We start from the raw sequence: 19,592 nt of genomic DNA on the forward strand, positions 1-19,592 counted from the left end.
GTAAAAACTGAAAAACATTTATGTTCTTAACTATGTGGATATGTCCTGTATCCAAGATTTGTCTTGGATGAAGAAGGATTAAGTACACATGAAGTAACATCATCTTTTTTCCCCCTAATATATTTGTAAATACAATCCATGTAATGAATTACAAACAATCAACTACATTTATACATTTTAAAGAGCAAAAAAATTAACTGAGAAAAACTCAGATTATTTTACAACAACAAGAATCCTGAAGGAATAATCCACTGCTCATACAAGAATATGCAGAAAGGCTATTGGAATAATGGCAATATTGATTATGATGTGAAAGGAGAAAATAAATGTATACTGGATTGCTTGATTTTTATATGCACAGTCTTTATATGCACAGAATTCAAATATCTAGGTCCCAATAAAATCTCTTATTCTTATATGCTGATTGGATAGTTTTCAACAGTCAGTGATGAGAAACCACACACCAATAACAACTTTCATCCTGCTGGGACTGACGAATGATCCACAACTGCAAATTCTGCTGTTTATCTTTCTATTTCTCACCTACTTATTGAGTGTAACAGGGAACCTGACTATCATCACTCTCACATTAGTGGACTCCCATCTTAAAACTCCTATGTACTTTTTCCTCAGAAATTTTTCCATCTTAGAAATCTCATTTACCACTGTCTGTATTCCTAGATTCCTGTACAGTATATCAACCGGGGACAATAGCATTACCTACAATGCTTGCGCAAGTCAAATATTTTTTGTTATTCTCTTCGGAGCAACAGAATTTTTTCTCCTGGCAGCCATGTCTTATGACCGCTACGTTGCTATCTGTAAACCCCTTCATTACATGACCATCATGAACAATAGGGTCTGTACATTCTTAGTCCTATGTTGTTGGGTGTCTGGCTTGCTGATCATTCTCCCACCCCTTAGCTTGGGCCTCCAGCTTGAATTCTGTGACTCCAATGCCATTGATCATTTTAGCTGTGATGCAGGTCCCCTCATAAAGATCTCATGCTCAGATACATGGGTAATGGAACAAATGGTTATCCTTGTGGCTGTATTTGCACTCGTTATCACCCTACTGTGTGTGTTTCTGTCCTACACATATATTATCAGGACTATTCTGAGATTCCCCTCTGTCCAACAAAAAAAAAAGGCCTTTTCTACCTGCTCGTCCCATATGATTGTGGTTTCCATCACCTACGGAAGCTGCATCTTCATCTATATCAAGCCCTCAGCAAAGGAAGGAGTGGCCATTAACAAAGGCATATTCATGCTAACTACTTCTGTTGCCCCCTTGTTGAACCCTTTCATTTACACCCTGAGGAATAAGCAAGTGAAACAAGCTTTCAATGACTCCATAAAGAGAATACTATTTCTCTCAAAGAAATCAACGTTTTGATGAATAAGACAGAGTAAAATGAATGAAGAAAGTCCTCTAAGTATTTAAATACAGCTCCTATGTTTTTCATTGTTTTGTGCCTGTAATTTACTCTTACTAACCTTCTCAAAGTCATTTAATGGTGCATTCTAATCTCATCTTCAACTCCTTCTTCCAAACAAAACTCATACATCATGTTTTTCCCATTTGTGAAGCTAAAAAATATATTTCCAAGTAATTAAACTTGCCTCCATTTCTGACATAGTGCTTTCTTCAGTGCTCTTGGGAAGAACAGAACGTAATGATATTTAAAAGTATATGAATTATATAGCAGATATGGTATGTAGTAATAGTACTAGTTTCTCTAAGACAGTTATCAAAATTAATATCATAAATCTAAGAATAAAATGAAACAGAAAACAGCAAGAGCAAAGATGTATTAAAAATAAGTTAAACCAAATAAGGCCTTCTAGGCTAATTAAAATAATGAAAACAACAAAGTGGAAAGAGAGATATTAGTATGAATTTTGGAATAATCAATATTGAAGAAGTGGAAACATCTTCATAATCACTGATAAGATGTATAGTAGTCCTCACATGTCTGTAGGGGACATATTCCAAGACACCCAGTAGATGCCTGAAACCTGAGGTAATACCAAACCCTACACATGCTATGTTTTCTCCTATACATGCATACCTTTTCACTTGAAGGAAGTACTTCATGGCTTCTATTTGGCATATTCAAATTGTCAGCATCACTACTCTTATGTTTTGGAGCCATCATTCCATGAAATAAGGATTACTTGAATACAAGCACTGTGATACCACGACAGTCCATCTGATATTCAAGACGGCTACTTAGTGACTAATGGACAGGGAGCATATACAGTGTGGACAAAGGGATGATTCAGGTCCAGATGGGATAGAGAGTGACAGCACGAGATTTCATCACAGTACTCAGAATACAAGCAATTTAAATCTTATGAATTGTTTATTTCTGGAATTTTCTATTTATTATTTTTAGACCAAAGCTGACCCTGGGTAACAGAAACTGCAAAATCGAAAATGCACATAAGGGGGGACTACTGTTTAGCAATTTATTTATATTCATGAGAGAAATTCCTGAAAAGGTATACATTTAATTTAAAATACATTTAAACATAATGTCAATATTTTGGGTTACAAAATTAGAATAGATGCATAAGAGCAAATTAGAAATTCAAATATTTTAAATTAAAGTTTATTAGGGTGACAATGGTTAGTAGAGTTACATAGTTTTCAAGTGTACAATTCTGTATTACATCATCTATATATCACATTGTGTGTTCACCACCCAGAGTCAGTTCTCCTTCCATCACCATATATTAGACCCCGTTTACACTCATCTATCACTCCATACCCCCTCCCCTCTGGTAACCACTAAACTACTGTCTGTGTCTATGAGTTTTTGTTTCTTTATTTGTGTGTCTTGTTCCTTTGTTGCTTTCAGTTTTATATCCCACATCTCAGCGAAATTATATGGTTCTCGATTTTTTGTGTGTGACTTATTTTGCTTAGCATAATAATCTCAAGATCCATCTATGAGGAAGATCAAATTTTAAATGCTGATGAAATAAGACAACTATTTACATTAACACTAATGAATGATTAAGAAGATATCATGGATATCCAACTGGCAAAAATAGGGGGGGGAAAGAGCTACATAAAGGAATAATTATGGGAATTATGATCAAGGGGACAATTGAAGTAAATGTTCCTAACTTGAATAATTTAGAGTTTGAAGCAAGTAACAGTATGCTAGTTGAAAAAGAGAGAGAGAAAAGCGGGAGGGACAGACGGAGGAAAGGAAGGAAGGAAGGAAGGAAGGAAGGAAGGAAGGAAGGAAGGAAGGAAGGAAGGAAGGAAGGAAGGAAAGGAGAGAGAGAAAAAGAGAGAAAACAAACCTCCACTATTAATACTGTCGTGGGGGTGGCCTATGGGGCCTCTGCTTTCGCTTCCCACATAAGAACGCAGGATATGGTGAGGCCAAAAAGGAAGACCCAGGGACGCATAGATAGGGGAGTCACACCACTACATTTTCTCTGGGGGCAGGGCAACATACACGCAGTAGCAGCCACACTATCCGCAGTCCACCATTCACTTCTCTGCCTGCCAACTAACCAACCAACCAATCAATGCAGCCTCACAGTTACATCAGTAGCCAATTGGCTAACCAGTTACAGCTGATGGCCAACCAATCACAGTTGATGGCCATTCACCACGCAAGGCTGAGAGCCTGGAAACCACTCTCTGAGACCCTGTCCCCGCAAATACTACCACCTGTTTAATTGTTATCTTTAAAATTTAATTTTTATATCTAATGGCTAACAGACAAAATGGACAAAGAATTAATCATTAAAGAAAAATGGAAAAATTACCTCTGATATTAAATTAAAACCTCAGGGACTATTTATTTCAAATTTTAAAACTGGGCTTAGAAATTGCAATTAAACATTCTTTTATATTATTTCTATTGACAACATTTTGAAAATAACTGCCTTTTTGAACTACCAGTTTCACAGTGCTTGTGTTCAAGTAAACCTTATTTCATTTATAGTGGTTTGAAAGTGTCAAACTCTTTTCAAACATTATTATTAATGTCCGTACCAGTCCTATAAACATGTTTCAGTTGTATCAAAACATAGACAGAAGAAGGCTGAGTCAATTGACAAATATATTATAGGTAGCAAATAATAGAGCCTAAATTCTGATTTCAGTCATGTTCAATCCACTACAATACACTACCTTTAAAGAAGTGTAGTTTTGGTGGAGGAGTGATAAGACACTGTAATCAGACATTTATAAGCTGCCACAGCATTAGGGATCTCTCTCTTCCATAATATACTCTTCATTCATCAATGTGTCTGTTTATATCTGTTTATTAAATAGCTTTGACATCAAAACAAAATCTAAACATTTCAGAATTTATGTACTAGATTTTGTATACCAGAGTCTGTCCTATTGGAGTATAATTAAGATTTCATGTATTGATAAGGAGAAAAAAGATGAGAGAAAATTGCAGTTATCATCTCTCTGTCAATTTTGAAGCACATTTATTTATTATCAGCATGAGCTCATAGAGTATTCACCAAAGACTTCCTTTCTTCTTAATTAAATTTATTGGGGAGACAACGGTTAATAAAATTACATAGGTTTCAAGTATACAATTCTATAAAACATCATGTATATATCATATTTTGTACTCGCCACCCAGAGTCTGTTCTCCTTCCATCACCAGATATTTGACCCCATTTACCCTATTCTACCATTCTTCTTTTCCCCTCACCCTCTGGTAACCATTAAACTATTGTCTGTGTCTATGAGTTCTTGTTTCTTTATTTGTTTGTCTTGTTCCTTTGTTGCTTTTAGTTTTGTACTCCACATATGAGTGAATTATGTATTGAAATCAATATGAGATACATCTGAATAAAGAAATCTGTACAAGAGACTCTAAAAATACTCATTATTGAGATCAAAGTAATTATGTGACATTTAGTAATGTACTTGATTAATGACAAAGTAACAATTAGTGAATATAACTATTATAGTTGATATATTTGCAAAACATAATTAAATAATTTTAACTACTTAATTTAAGTAATGTGGATATCAACTGCAAAAAGAAAGCAGGAAAAAACACAAATACATGGAGATTAAACAACATACTTTTAAAGAACGACTGGGTCAAAGAAGAAATTAGAGGAGAGCTCAAAAGATACATAGAAACAAATGACAATGAAAATACATCCTACCAAAATTTTTGGGATGCCGCGAAAGCAGTTTTAAGAGGGAAATTTATATCATTACAGGCCTATCTCAAGAAACAAGAAAAATCCCAAATAAATAACCTAATGTTACACCTTAAAGAACTAGAAAAAGAAGAACAAGCAAAACCCAAGGTCAGCAGAACAAAAGGAGATAACAAAAATCAGAGCAGAACTAAATGAAATAGAGAACAAAAAGACAATAGAAAAAATTAATGTGACAAAGAGCTGGTTCTTTGAAAAGATTAACAAAATTGACAAAACCCTTGGCTAGACTCACTAAGATAAAAAGGGAGAAGACACTAATTAACAAAATCAGAATTGAAAAAGGGGAAATTATCACGGACACGACAGAAATACAAAGGATACTATGAAGGACTATATGCCACCAAATTCAATAACCTAGAAGAAATGGACAAGTTCTTAGAAACATATAGCCTTCCAAGGCTGAATCATGAAGAACTGGAAAGTCTAAACAGGCTGATCACCAGTAACGAAATTGAATCAGTCATCAAAAACCTTCCCAAAAGCGAAAGTCCGGGACCAGATGGCTTCACTAGTGAATTCTACCAAACCTTCAAAGAGGATCTAATACCAATCCTGCTCAAACTCTTCCAAAAAATTGAAGAGTCAGTACTCCCTAACTCATTTTATGAGGCCAACATTACCCTGATACCAAAACCTGGTAAGGACAACACAAAAAAAGAGAACTACAGACCAATATCTCTGAGGAATACAGATGCAAAAATCCTAAACAAAATTCTAGCAATCGAATACAACAATGCATTAAAAAGATTATTCATCATGACCAAGTGGGGTTCATCCCCGGGGCACAAGGATGGTTCAACATTCGCAAATCCATCAAAGTGATACATCACATAAACAAAATAAAGGACAAAAATCATATGATTCTATCAGTTGATGCAGAAAAAGCATTTGATAAGATACAACATCCATTTATGATTAAAACACTTACTAAAATTGGTATAGAAGGAAAATACCTCAACATGATAAAGGACATATATGACAACCCCTCAGCTAATCTCATAATTAATGGTGAAAAGCTGAAGCCCTTTGCTCTACGTTCAGGAACACGACAAGTTTGTCCCCTATCAACTCTGCTTTTCAACATAGTGTTGGAAGTCCTTGCCAGAGCAATCAGGCAAGAGAAAGAAATAAAAGGCATCCAAATTGAAAATGAAGAAGTTAAATTGTCACTCTTTGCAGATGACATGATGCCATATATAGAAAACCCCAAAGACTCCACCAAAAAGCTATTAGAAACAATCATTGAATACAATTGTTCAAAAGTTGCTGGCTTAAAATCAACGTACAAAAGTTCATTGCTTTCCTATATACCAACAATGAAATCTCAGAAAAAGAGATAGAAAAAACAATTCCTTTTGCAATTGCAGCAAAAAGAATAAAATACCTAGGAATAAACTTAACCAAGGATGTGAAGGATTTATATGCTGAAAACTATAAGACATTTTTGAAAGAAATTGAAGAAGACACAAAGAAATGGAAAGACATTCCGTGCTCATGGATTGGAAGAATCAACATAGTTAAAATGGCCATATTACCCAAAGCCATATACAGATTTAATACAATCCGCATCAAAATCCCAATGGCATTTTTTAAAGAAATAGAACAAAAAATCATCAGATTTGTTTGGAACCACAAAAGAACCCGAATAGCCAAAGCAATATTTTAAAAAAAGAATAATACTGGAGGTATCACACTCCCTGATTTTTGCTTGTATTACAGGGCTACACTAATCAAAACAGCTTGGTATTGGCGGAAAAACAGACACATACACCAATGGAATAGAATTGAGAACCCAGAAATAAAACCACATAAATATGGACAGATAATTTTTGACAAAGAAGCTAAAAACATACAATGGAGGAAAGACAGCCTCTTCAATAAATGGTGCTGGCAGAATTGGATAGCTACGTGCAAAAGAATGAAACTGGACTGCTATCTGTCACCATGTACCAAAATTAATTCAAAATGGATCAAAGACTTAAGCATAAGACCTGACACAATAAACTGCATTGAAGAAAACATAGGTACTAAACTTATGGACCTTGGGTTCAAAGAGCATTTTATGAATCTGACTCCAAAGGCAATGGAAGTAAAAACTAAAATAAACTAATGGGATTATATGAAACTGAAAAGCTTCTGCACAGCAAAAGAAACTATTGACAAAATAATGAGGCAACCAACTGAATGGGAGAAGATTTTTGCAAACAGTTCCTCTGATAAGGGGCTAATACCAAAATATACAAGGAACTCATGAAACTCAACAACAAAAAAACAAATAACCCAATTGAAAAATGGACAGAGGACCTGAAGAGACATTTCTCCAAAGAGGACATACAAATGGCAAGTAGACATATGAAAAAATGCTCAACATCACTAATCATCAGAGAAATGCAAATGAAAACCGCAATGAGATATCACCTCACCCCAGTCAGAATGGCTTTCATCAACAACACAAATAGTAACAAGTGTTGGAGAGGCTGTGGAGAAAAAGGAACCCTCATACACTGTTGGTGGGAATGCAGACTGGTGCAACCGTTATGGAAGGCAGCGTGGAGGTTCCTCAAGAAATTACGAATAGAATTACCATATGATACAGCAATCCCTCTCCTGGGTATCTACCCAAAGAATTTGAAATCATTTATACATAAAGACACGTGTGCTCCAATGTTCATTGCAGCTTTGTTTATGGTGGCCAAGGCATGGAAACAGCCAAAATGTCCTTCGATGAATGGATAAAGAAGTTGTGGTATATATACACAATGGAATACTATTCGGCGTTAAGGAAAGATGATATAGGAGCATTTGTGACAACATAGATGGATCTTGAGAGTATAATGCTAAGCGATATAGGAGAGACAGAAAAAGCAGAGAAGCCTATGATTTCACTGATATGTGGTATATAAACCAAAAACAACAAAAGAACAAGACAAACAAATGAGAAAGAAAAACTCATAGACACAGACAATAATTTAGTGGTTACCAGAGGGTAAGGGGGGTGGGGGGTGGGTGATGAGGGTAAGGGGGATCAAATATATGGTGATGGAAGGAGAACTGACTCTGGGTGGTGAACACACAATGGGATTTATAGATGATGTAATACACCTGAAATCTACGTACACCTGAAATCTATGTAAATTTACTAACAATTGTAACCCAATAAATTTAATTTAAAAAATAAAGAAATAGAGTCAGACAGGCAGAAAAGGAGAGGAGGGGCTTACAACCCAGACTAAGGGTGTATACCTATGGCCCATAGGCCAAATCTGACCCACCGTCTGTTTTTGCAAATAAAGTTTTATCAGAAAAAAAAATTAAGTAATGTGCCATAGAATCTATTAACATATAAAATTGAAGAAGACAAGAAGATTAGGAGCCAAGAAGCTGAGTCAAATAGTATTACGCCAATCTTCTTTATACGTGCTGTTTTAAGTGTTATGGCCACAAATAAATGCAAAACAATGATAACTAGTAATTACTATTTAAAGCATTAAAATTTCATTCAGCATTTAAAAGTAACATTCTTTTAAACTGAAATTGAAAGACGTACAGTGCTGAGAGTGTTATTTCTTTCAAATAAAAGAAAGAACGTTACTAATACTTAGTAGCTCTATTTCTTTACAGTTTATTACTAATGCTTTTTCTCCCCTTTTGTGGTGTTACGTTTCCTTGATTATTTGTGATTCCTTTTGGCTTCATTAGTGCCTGTACATTTGAAGAAGTAGGCACCTCTTCTAGTCTTCACAGATTGCCTTTGGTAGGGAAAGCCCTTTACCAGTCAGCTTACCCAGAAGTTCTGGGCTTGCCATCTATTGGGGTCCATGGGTGGACTTGCTGTTGGAATCCTAGGGTGGACTGGCCTTATGAGCGGTTCAGCAGGTGGGTGGGCATGCTACCTAGGTCCTCACAAGCTGACCTGGTAACAAGATCTGCATGGGTGGGTCTGGAGCCTGAATCCACTGGGATAGGCCTGATATCTGAATCCATTGTGGCAAGCCTGAGACCTGGGTCCATGGGAACAGGTATGGAATCTGTGATGGTGGGGGTGGCCTGAAGGCTGGGTCCAATGGAGACTAAACTGGTGCTGGGGTGGCCATAAGCCTGAGTCTGCAGGGGCCAGCCTGGTGCTGGGTTGGGCCTGTATTTAATTTTATACAGGCTTATATCATTCTTATTAATTCACCTTTTGCATGCAATCTATATCATGCCTCCATCATTTCTCTCTGCTAGACTGAATTCCGGGTGCTTTGTGACTTGCTTGTCAGGGATGAGTGGGAAATCAGCCACTTTAAATGCTAACATTTGATATTTCTCAGCTTCAGGCTTAGCAACCTATCAACTTGTGTTCCTGGATTAGGTGCAGACATAGTGACTGGAAAATAAGCTCTCTGTGTCTTGATAACTGTGATCCTTCTAAACTAAAAAGCACTATGGCCAAGTACTTCAGCACATAATCAACTTTATTCTTGTTAGTATCATTTCTATTATCTCATCTCACTTTTCAATTTCCTCTCCTAACAAGAAAATATTTTCGTAAAGTGGGCTGACAATCATGAAATTAGGATTCTAAAGACTCTTAGATCTTCCAATTCAATTTACATTTTTTAACATCCCTCTCCAGGAATATTTTTTAAGGTAACATAAAATTCACCTTTTTAACCATTTTACTCTGTGCAAATCATTGACTATTAGTACGTTCACAAAGTTGTGCCATCATCACCATTATGTAATTTTAGAACATTTTCATCGTCTCAGTAAGAAACTCCATATGTATGAAGCAGTGACTCTGTATTTCTCCCTACCTCCAGCCCCTGGCACCATTAATATACTTTCTGTTTCTATAATTTGCCTATTCTAGACCTTTCATATATGTGAAATTATATAATATGTTTGGCCTTTTTTGTCTGGCTTCTTTTACTTAGCATAATGTTTTCAAGATCCACCTATGTTGTAGAATCTACACGTACTTCATTCCTTTTTATGGATGAATAATATTCCATTGCATGGATATATCACATTTGTTTCTGTATTCATCAGTTTACAGACATTTAGGTTATTTCCATTTTTGGCTATTTGTGAACAACGCTGCTATGAACATTCATATAAAAGGTTTTGTTTGAATCATAGCACATTTAGATGTGCTTTCTAATATTTAGAATACCTGGTGATGATACTAAGGTAGCATAAAAATTGGAGATGATCATATACATTCTGTTCTGTTTTCTGATACAGAAACATCACATTAGCAATAGGAATACAAATGAATCACATTTGATTTGAAATACATTCATATGCTTAGTACCTGGAAACCTCAGTAAAGAATTTTGTAATTAAATATTGTTGGTGTATGCCATTATTATCACTATGTGCTCTTAAAATTACCAAAAAAAACTCAAAAGAGAATTGAAAAATAAGAGTGAATTCAATATAATAATAGTTTCACATTAATAAAGGAAAATAATTGACGTCATCAAAATGGCGGCGTGAGGTGAGCTTCTGTAAAGCTTCCCTGGAATTTCCAACTAATCGAACAACAATAAATCCACAAAGGACTCCCTGCACAGCAGACAGGCAAGACAAAGAGGCCCACTACTGAACTTACCTAAAGGTGGGAGAATCACGCGCGCAGGGGAGAAGCAAAGGGAGAAGCGAGGAGACGGAGCCACGCGGAAGCAGGATGCAGACCTAGCTCAGTGCTCCAAGTTCGCTGCATCCCAGAACTATTGCAGCTGTGGGAGAGGGAAAACTTGGACTGCTAGGGCTATGCTTATGGCCCACAGGGCTAAGGAGGATAGCATATAACATGGCTGAATCCAACGCTCACAGCAGAGACCTTGGAGAAAAGACTAAGGGAAGAAGGCTGAAAACGGTGTTTTAAGCCCCCTGTCATGTGTGGCATCCGGCGGGGTTTAAGATGGGGTCTCTTCTCCCACTCCCCACATAAGAATGCAGGACATGGTGAGGCCAAAAAGGAACACCCATGGAGCCATAAGTAGGGGAGTCAAACCAATATATTCTCGCTGGTGGCTGGGCTTGAGACACAGGAAGCAGGATCTACATAATCTGCAACCCGCCGTCCTAACAGCAGTCTGCGCTTGCCAGCCACCATCTTCTCGCTAGCCCTCATTCCTTCTCTCTGCTAGCGTAGCCACAGCAGTTATATTAGTGGCCAATGGCTTACGGGTTACAGCTGATGGCCAACTAGCCACAGCTGATGGCCATCTGATCACAGTTGATGGCCATTTAGTAACCGAGCCAGCACCGTTCTATGTGAGGCCGAGAGCCTAGAAACTGCTTTTTCGGGCTTTGTCCCCACACCCCCACTGCCAAGCGGAGAACGGAAGCCTTAGGCACTGAGACTAGCCGCCCCTCTCTACCCTCCCAGAGCTCACCCCGCCCCCAACTGCCCGGTGCTAAAAGTGGAACAGTAGCATTGTCAGATCAAAAGAACAGAATATTTGCAGTTCTGAGAACTGTGGGCCGCAGACACAGATTCGCAGCCCAACTAATTCCAGCAAAGGCGAGGGACCTATGAAAGCAGGACCGGCTATGGTGGTGGTTGCCCTGCCATTGCTCTGGGCTACCTCTCACAACTCACCCCGCCCTGGCCCCACCTATCTGGGTGGATCCCTGCAGGAGTAAACAGAACTGCTGAAACACAGGGGCTCTGAATCCTGTGCAGGAAGAGCTTTGGAACTTCAAAAGCTCTCCGCATACCCACATGGACACTGCACCTTGTGACCCAGGCGAACTATTAACAGAGAAGAACCCCATCTCCCAGGAAATCACCACATTGTGTAAGAAGCTGGAATAGTGCAGAGAAAACATAGCAGTACTTTGTGAGAGAGAAAAAAAAGGCTGCAGTTGGAGAGAAAATAAAACATTCTACCAACAAGTACTGGAAAACAAAAGAAAGACCTTTTCCTATCAACCTGTTGCAGAAGCCACTCTCTAGATGTCTAGGAAGAGAAAAAATAAATCAGTAATTGCCACAAATAACCAAGGCAACAAGACAGTTCAGAAAGAAAGTGAAAAGTCTCCAAAAAAGGAACTTAAAGATATGGAAATATGTGACATAAATAACAGAGAATTCAAGATTGCAGTTCTCAAAAAACTCAATGAGATGCAACAAAACACAGAAAGGCAGTTTAATGGACTCAGAAACACGATCAAAGAACACCATGAGCATTTTACAAAAGAGATTGAATTTTGAAAAAGAAACAAATAGAATTTCTGGAGATTAAGAACTCAGTAGAAGAAATTAAGAATGAAATAACCAGCTTAGGTAGTAGAGTTGACCAGATACAGAAAAGAATCAGTGACATCGAAGACAGAAACCTGGAAATTACACAGATGGAAAAAGAAAGACTTGAGACTTAAAAGAAATGAAAGAACTCTACAAGAACTTTCTGACTCCATCAGAAAGAGCAACATAAGAATAATGGGCATACCAGAAGGAGAAGAAAGAGAGAAGGGAACAGAGAATATATTAAAACAAATTGTTGATGAGAACTTCCCGAACTTGTGGACAGAACTGGATCCTCGAATCCAAGAAGCAAAAAGAACACCTAATTGCCTCAATCCCAACAGGCCTTTTCTAAGGCACATTGTATTGAAGCTGTCTAAAATCAATGACAAAGAAAGAATCCTCAAGGCAGCCAGGGAAAAGAAGACGGTAACCTACAAAGGAAAGCCCATTAGATTATCATCAGATTTCTCAGCAGAAACTCTACAAGCCAGGAGGCAGTGGAACCAAATATTCTAACTATTGAAAGAGAGAAATTATGAGCCAAGAATAATATATCCAGAAAAGATATCCTTTAGATATAAAGGAGGAATAAAGACCTTTCCTGACATACAGAAGCTGAGGGAATTTTCTAATACACGACTTGCACTACAAGAAATACTGAAGGAGGCTATTCGACCATCAACAGGGACAATTTGTGGCAACATAAAAAGGGGGAGAGTAAAGACCTGAACCGGAATATGGGAATGGAAAAAGTAAGCGTGCTGAAGAAAATGGAATACTCTAAATATCAATCTTTCTTTTACATAAACTTAAGGGTAACCACTCAAAAAAAATCCAGAACTCAAATATATACTGTAATAAGAGAAACAGAGGGATACATCATAGAATACCACCACAGAGAAATAATAGACAACAACAAAAAGGCAAAGAAACAATGGAGACACACCCTTACCAGAAAACTAAAGACAGAATGACAAGAAATCCTCACATATCAATAATCACCCTAAATGTAAATGGACTGAACTCACCAATAAAAAGGCACAGAGTAGCAGATTGGATCAAAAAACTAAACCCAACCATATGCTGTCTCCAAGAGACACATCTCAGCTACAGAACAAGCATAGACGCAAAGCTGTGGAAATTGACACTCCAAGCAAATGGCACCCAGAGAAAATCAGGTGTAGCCATAATATATCAGATGAACCAACTTCAGGGTGAAAAAGATAACAAGAGACAAAGATGGACATTTCATAATGGTAAAGGGGACTATACAACAAGAAGACATAACGGTCATCAATATTTATGCCCCCAATAAGGGAGCACCAAAATATACCAAGCCACTACTAACAGAACTAAAGGGAGAAATTGACCAAAACACAATTATACTAGGGGACTTAAATACATCATTGACAGCTATGGATAGATCATTCAAACAGAAGATAAATAACGAAATCACAGCCCTAAATGACACATTAGATGAAATGGACATAATTGACATTTATAGAGCACTTTATCTAAAACACCAGACTATATATTCTTTTCTAGTATACATGGAACATTCTCAAGGATAGATCATATATTGGGACATAAAACTAACCTCAGCAAATATAAGAAGATTGAAATCATAACAAGCATATTCTCTGATCACAAGTCTTTGAAATTGGATATCAACTGCGAAAAGAAACCAGGAAAAAACACAAATACATGGAGATTAAACAACATACTTTTCAAAAACGACTGGGTCAAAGAAGAAATTAGAGGAGAGGTCAAAAGATACATAGAAACAAATGACAATGAAAATACATCCTACCAAAATATTTTGGATGCAGTGAAAGGAGTTTGAAGAGGGACATTTATATCATTACAGGCCTATTTCAAGAAACAAGAAAGATCCCGAATAAATAACCTCAAGTTATACCTTAAAGAACTAGAAAACGAAGAACAAGTGAAACCCAAGGTCAACAGAAGAAAGGAAATAACAAAAATCAAAGCAGAAATAAATGAAATAGAGAACAAAAAGATAATTTAAAAAATCAATGTGACAAAGAGCTGATTCTTTGAAAACATTAACAAAAATGACAAACTCTTCGCTAGACTCACTAAGATAAAAAAGAGGACACTAATTAACAAAATCAGAAAGAAAAAAGGGGAAATTATCACGGACACCACAGAAATACAAGAATCATCCAAGAATACTGTGAAGAACTATATGCCACCAAATTCAATAACCTAGAAGAAATGGACAAGATCTTAGAAAGATATAGCCTTCCTAGGCTGAACCATGGAGAATTGGAAATTCTAAACAGAGCACTCACCAGTAAAGAAATTGAATCAGTCATCCAAAACCTTCCCAAAAGCAAAAGTCCGGGACCAGATGGCTTCACTAGTGAATTCTACCAAACCTTCAAACAGGATCTAATACCAATCCTGCTCAAACTCTTAGTCAGTACTCCCTAACTCATTTTATAAGGCCAACATTACCCTGATACCAAAACCTGGTAAGGACAACACACACAAAAAACACTACAGACCAATTTCTCTGATGAATACAGATGCAAAAATCCTAAAGAAAATTCTAGCAAATCAAATACAACAATGCATTAAAAAGATTATTCATCACGACCAAGTTGGGTTCATCCCTGGGGCACAAGATGGTTCAATATCCACGAATACATCAATGTGATACATCACATAAACAAAATAAAGGGCAAAATCATATGATTCTATCAATTGATGCAGAAAAAGCATTTGACAAGATACAACATCCATTTATGACTAAAACACTTAATAAAATAGGTATAGAAGGAAAATACCTTAAAATAATAAAGGCCATATATGACAAGCCCTCAGCTAATCTCATAATTAATGGTGAAAAACTGAAGCCCTTTGCTCTACATTCAGGAACACGACAGGGTGTCTCCTATCACCTCTGCTTTTCAACATACTGTTGGAAGTCATTGCCAGAGCAATCAGGCAAGAGAAAGAAATAAAACACATCCAAATTGAAAATGAAGAGGTTAAATTATCACTCTTTGCAGATTCATGATGCTATATATAGAAAACCCTAAAGACTCCACCAAAAAGCTATTAGAAGCAATCAACAAATACAGTAAAGTTGCTGGCTACAAAATCAACATACAAAAGTCCATTGCATTCCTATATAATAACAATGAAATCTCAGAAAAAGAAATTCAAAAAACAATTTCTTTTGCAATTGCAGCAAAAAGAATAAAATACCTAGGAATAAACTTAACAAAGGATGTGAAGGATTTACATGCTGAAAACTATGACATTTTGAAAGAAATTGAAGAAGATACAAAGAAATGGAAAGACATTCCATACTTATGGATTGGAGGAATCAAGAGTTAAAATGGCCATATTACCCAAAGCAATATACAGATTTAATGCAATCCCCATCAAAATCCCAATGGCATTTTTTAAAGAAATAGAACAGAAAATCATCAGATTTGTTTGGAAACACAAAAGACCCCGAATAGCGAAACCAATCTTAAGAAAACAGAACAATGCTGGAGGTATCACACTCCCTGACTTTAGCTTGTACTACAGGGCTACAATAATCAAAACAGCATGGTATTGGCAGAAAAACAGACACATAGACCAATGGAATAGAATTGAGAACCCAGAAATAAAACCACATAAATAGGGACAGATAATTTTTGACAAAGAAGCTAAAAACATACAATGGAGGAAAGACAGCCTCTTCAATAAATGGTGCTGGGAATATTGGATAGCCACGTTCAAAAGAATAAAACTGGACTGCTATCTGTCACCATGTACCAAAATTAATTCAAAATGGATCAAAGACTTAAGCATAAGACCTGACACAATAAACTGCATTGAAGAAAACATAGGTACTAAACTTATGGACCTTGGGTTCAAAGAGCATTTTATGAATTTCACTCCAAAGGCAATGGAAGTAAAAGCTCAAATAAACAAATGGGACTATATGAAACTTAAAAGCTTCTGCAAAGCAAAAGAAACCATCGACAAAATAAAGGGGCAACCAACTGAATGGGAGAAGGTTTTTGCAAACAGTGCCTCCAATAAGGGGCTAATATCCAAATATACAAGGAACTCATGAAACTCAACAACACAAAAACAAATAACCCAATTGAAAAATAGGCAGAGGACCTGAAGAGACATTTTTCCAAAGAGGATATACAAATGGCAAATAGACATATGAATGTCTATTTAGACATTTGTCTAAAATAGACAAAAAATGCTCCACATCACCAATCATCAGAGAAATGCAAATAGAAACCACAATGAGATATCACCTCACCCCAATCAGAATGGCTATCATACAAGACAAATTGTAACAAGTGTTGGACAGACTAAGGAGAAAAAGGAACCATCATACACTTTTGGTGGGAATGCAGACTGGTGCAGCCACTATGGAAGGCAGTGTGGAGGTTCCTCAAAATATTACAAGTAGAATTATTATATAACCCAGTAATCCCTCTCCTGAGTATCTACCAAAAAAATCTGAAAACATTTATCCATAAAGACACGTGTGTCCCAATGTTCATTGCAGCTTTGTTTACGGTGGCCAACACAAGGAAACAACCAAAATGTCCTTTGATAAATTAATGGATAAGAAGTTGTGGTATTTATACACAATGGAATACTATTCGGCCTTAAGGAAAGATGATATAGGAGCATTTGTGACAACATGGATGGATCTTGAGAATATAATGGTAAGCGAAATAGGTGAGACAGAAAAAGCAGAGAACCCTATGATTTCACTGATATGTGGTATATAAACCGAAAACAACAAAAGAACAAGACAAACAAATGAGAAACAAAAACTCATAGACACAGACAATAGTTTAGTGGTTACCAGAGGGTCAGGGGTGTGGGAGTGGGAGATAAAGGTAAGGGGATCAAATATATGGTGATAGAAGGAGAACTGACTCTTGGAGGTGAACACACAATGGGATTTATAGATGATGTAATAAAGAACTGTACACCTGAAATCTATGTAATTTTATTAACAATTGTCACCCAATAAATTAAAAAAAATAAAAACATTAAAAAAAATAAAGTAACATTGGGTCTGGGGGAAAGTCCTCCTTTAATATCAGAGAGAGCATACTCATGACTCATGATACTAGGCAGTAAAGAAAAATACATTAAGAGTATATTTACAATCTTACAATAGACCATTGTAATAGATTATTAATTAAAATTAGAATGCCTTGCAGTGCAGACATTGGAATTAGACTGGGGATACTTTCCCATCGTTAAATACCTCTGTATACTATTACTTATCAAGGACACATTGTTCTACACCGATGGGCAACTGAGCTGTCTCCAAAGATTGTAGAAGTTTGAATGGGGAAGGAGAAAGAAATGCTTACTCAAAATAGAAAAATTTTAAAGGTATATGGAGATCAAAAAAACATATATCTTCAAGGTTATTGTGGTATCCTTGGGAGTAAGCTCTCAGAGTTTTATTTGAGGTTTTAATCTTTTTTTTTCTTGTTTTCAGGAACATATCAAAATGTTCAGAGGACAAAGATTTAGACTGAAATGTGTAAGAATACAATGAAGGAAACATAGGAGTAATGAATCAATAGATGATGTAATAAATTTTTAAAAACATTTTGTTTCTATGTACTACAAAATCATTTTTCTGTAAAACAAAAAGGCAGAATGATTTTTTAAGCGTGGGTGAGTGTGGCCGTGTGCGTGCATGTGTGTGTGAGTCTCTTTGTTGTAGCCTTTTTATTTGTTCGTCTATTTTACAGCTGAAGCAAAGAATATCATTGAAAAGAAGGAAAATAATGAGAAATTACACAGAAGTAACAGAGTTTATTCTTCTTGGACTGACAAATGACCCACAGTGGCAGGTTGTACTTTTCATATTTTTTCTTGTTACCTACATGCTAAGTGTAACTGGGAACCTGATCATTATCACCCTCACCCTTTCAGATCCCCATCTGCAGACTCCAATGTATTTCTTTTTTTTTCTTTTCTTTTTTTTTTATTAGTTTCAGGTGTACAAGACAAGGTAATACTTAGACGTTCATCATTTATATCCCTCACACTGTGAACCCCTCTCCCCCCATCTTCCTTCGAAACTTCTCAGTCCTAGAAATATCGTTCACGTCAGTTTGCATTCCCAGATTCCTTGTCGCTGTTGTGACAGGGGACAGAACCATTTCTTATAATGGTTGTATGGCTCAGCTATTTTTCTTTATCTTCTTGGGGGTGACAGAATTTTACCTTCTGGCCGCCATGTCCTATGACCGCTATGTGGCCATCTGCAAACCTCTACATTACACCACCATCATGAGCAGCAGAGTCTGTATCCTTCTTGTCTTTAGCTCCTGGCTTGCTGGATTCCTGATCATCTTTCCACCAATAATCCTGGTGATGCAATTGGATTTCTGTGCCTCCAATATAATCGATCATTTTATCTGTGACTCGTCTCCAATTCTGCAGCTTTCTTGCACAAACACTAGCTTTCTAGAACTCATGGCATTTTTTCTAGCTGTGGTAACACTTATGGTCACCTTAACACTAGTTATTCTCTCCTACATGCATATCATCCAGACAATTGTGAGAATTCCTTCCACAAGTCAAAGGAAAAAAGCCTTTTCCACTTGTTCCTCCCATATGATAGTTGTCTCCCTCTCTTATGGTAGCTGCATTTTCATGTACATTAAGCCTTCTGCAAAGGAGAGGGTAACTTTAAACAAAGGAGTGGCTGTGCTCAATACCTCAGTGGCTCCTCTCTTGAATCCTTTCATATATACACTAAGAAATCAGCAAGTGAAGCAAGCCTTCAAGAGTATGGTCCAGAGAATGGCCTTTTCTTCAAATAAATGAATGTGATTATGTGAAAAATGTACCCCTGAAAGCAAAGCTGAATAAAACTCTTTGCCCTTATTTAAATAAATTCTTCAAACACCTCATTTCCTTCTTTAATTTAGGCATGTTTATATGTTATCAATGTCTGTTTTTCTTATTAGTCTAAAAGCCAGGTCTGATATAAAGAATAATACTGAGATAGTAATAATTATACCAGGCAAAATAGACTTTAAAACAAAGGCTGTTAGAAGAGACAAATAAGGACTCAGTAATTCTACTTTTG

The 19,592-nt window shown here is 36.7% G+C and overlaps 1 protein-coding gene across 3 annotated transcripts; it reads left to right on the plus strand.

Moving 5' to 3' along the window:
- Positions 1 to 448: 448 nt before the first annotated feature.
- On the plus strand, positions 449 to 19,327 carry LOC308502080 (olfactory receptor 6C75; the record flags this gene model as incomplete). Of its 3 annotated transcripts, none has more annotated exons than XM_081059327.1 (2): positions 449 to 671; positions 18,609 to 19,327. In XM_081059327.1, 2 exons carry the CDS (start codon positions 449 to 451, stop codon positions 19,325 to 19,327), a joined length of 942 nt encoding a protein of 313 aa, XP_080915453.1. The 3 variants fall into 3 exon arrangements, with proteins under 3 accessions (XP_080915453.1, XP_080915455.1, XP_080915454.1); XM_081059329.1 differs by having other exon boundaries at positions 449 to 637; positions 18,578 to 19,327; XM_081059328.1 differs by lacking the exon at positions 449 to 671 and adding an exon at positions 18,280 to 18,449 and having other exon boundaries at positions 18,559 to 19,327.
- Positions 19,328 to 19,592: the final 265 nt, after the last annotated feature.

This window comes from Rhinolophus hipposideros (genome assembly GCF_964194185.1).
Source record: "Rhinolophus hipposideros genome assembly, chromosome: 9".
Taxonomy (NCBI): domain Eukaryota; kingdom Metazoa; phylum Chordata; class Mammalia; order Chiroptera; family Rhinolophidae; genus Rhinolophus; species Rhinolophus hipposideros.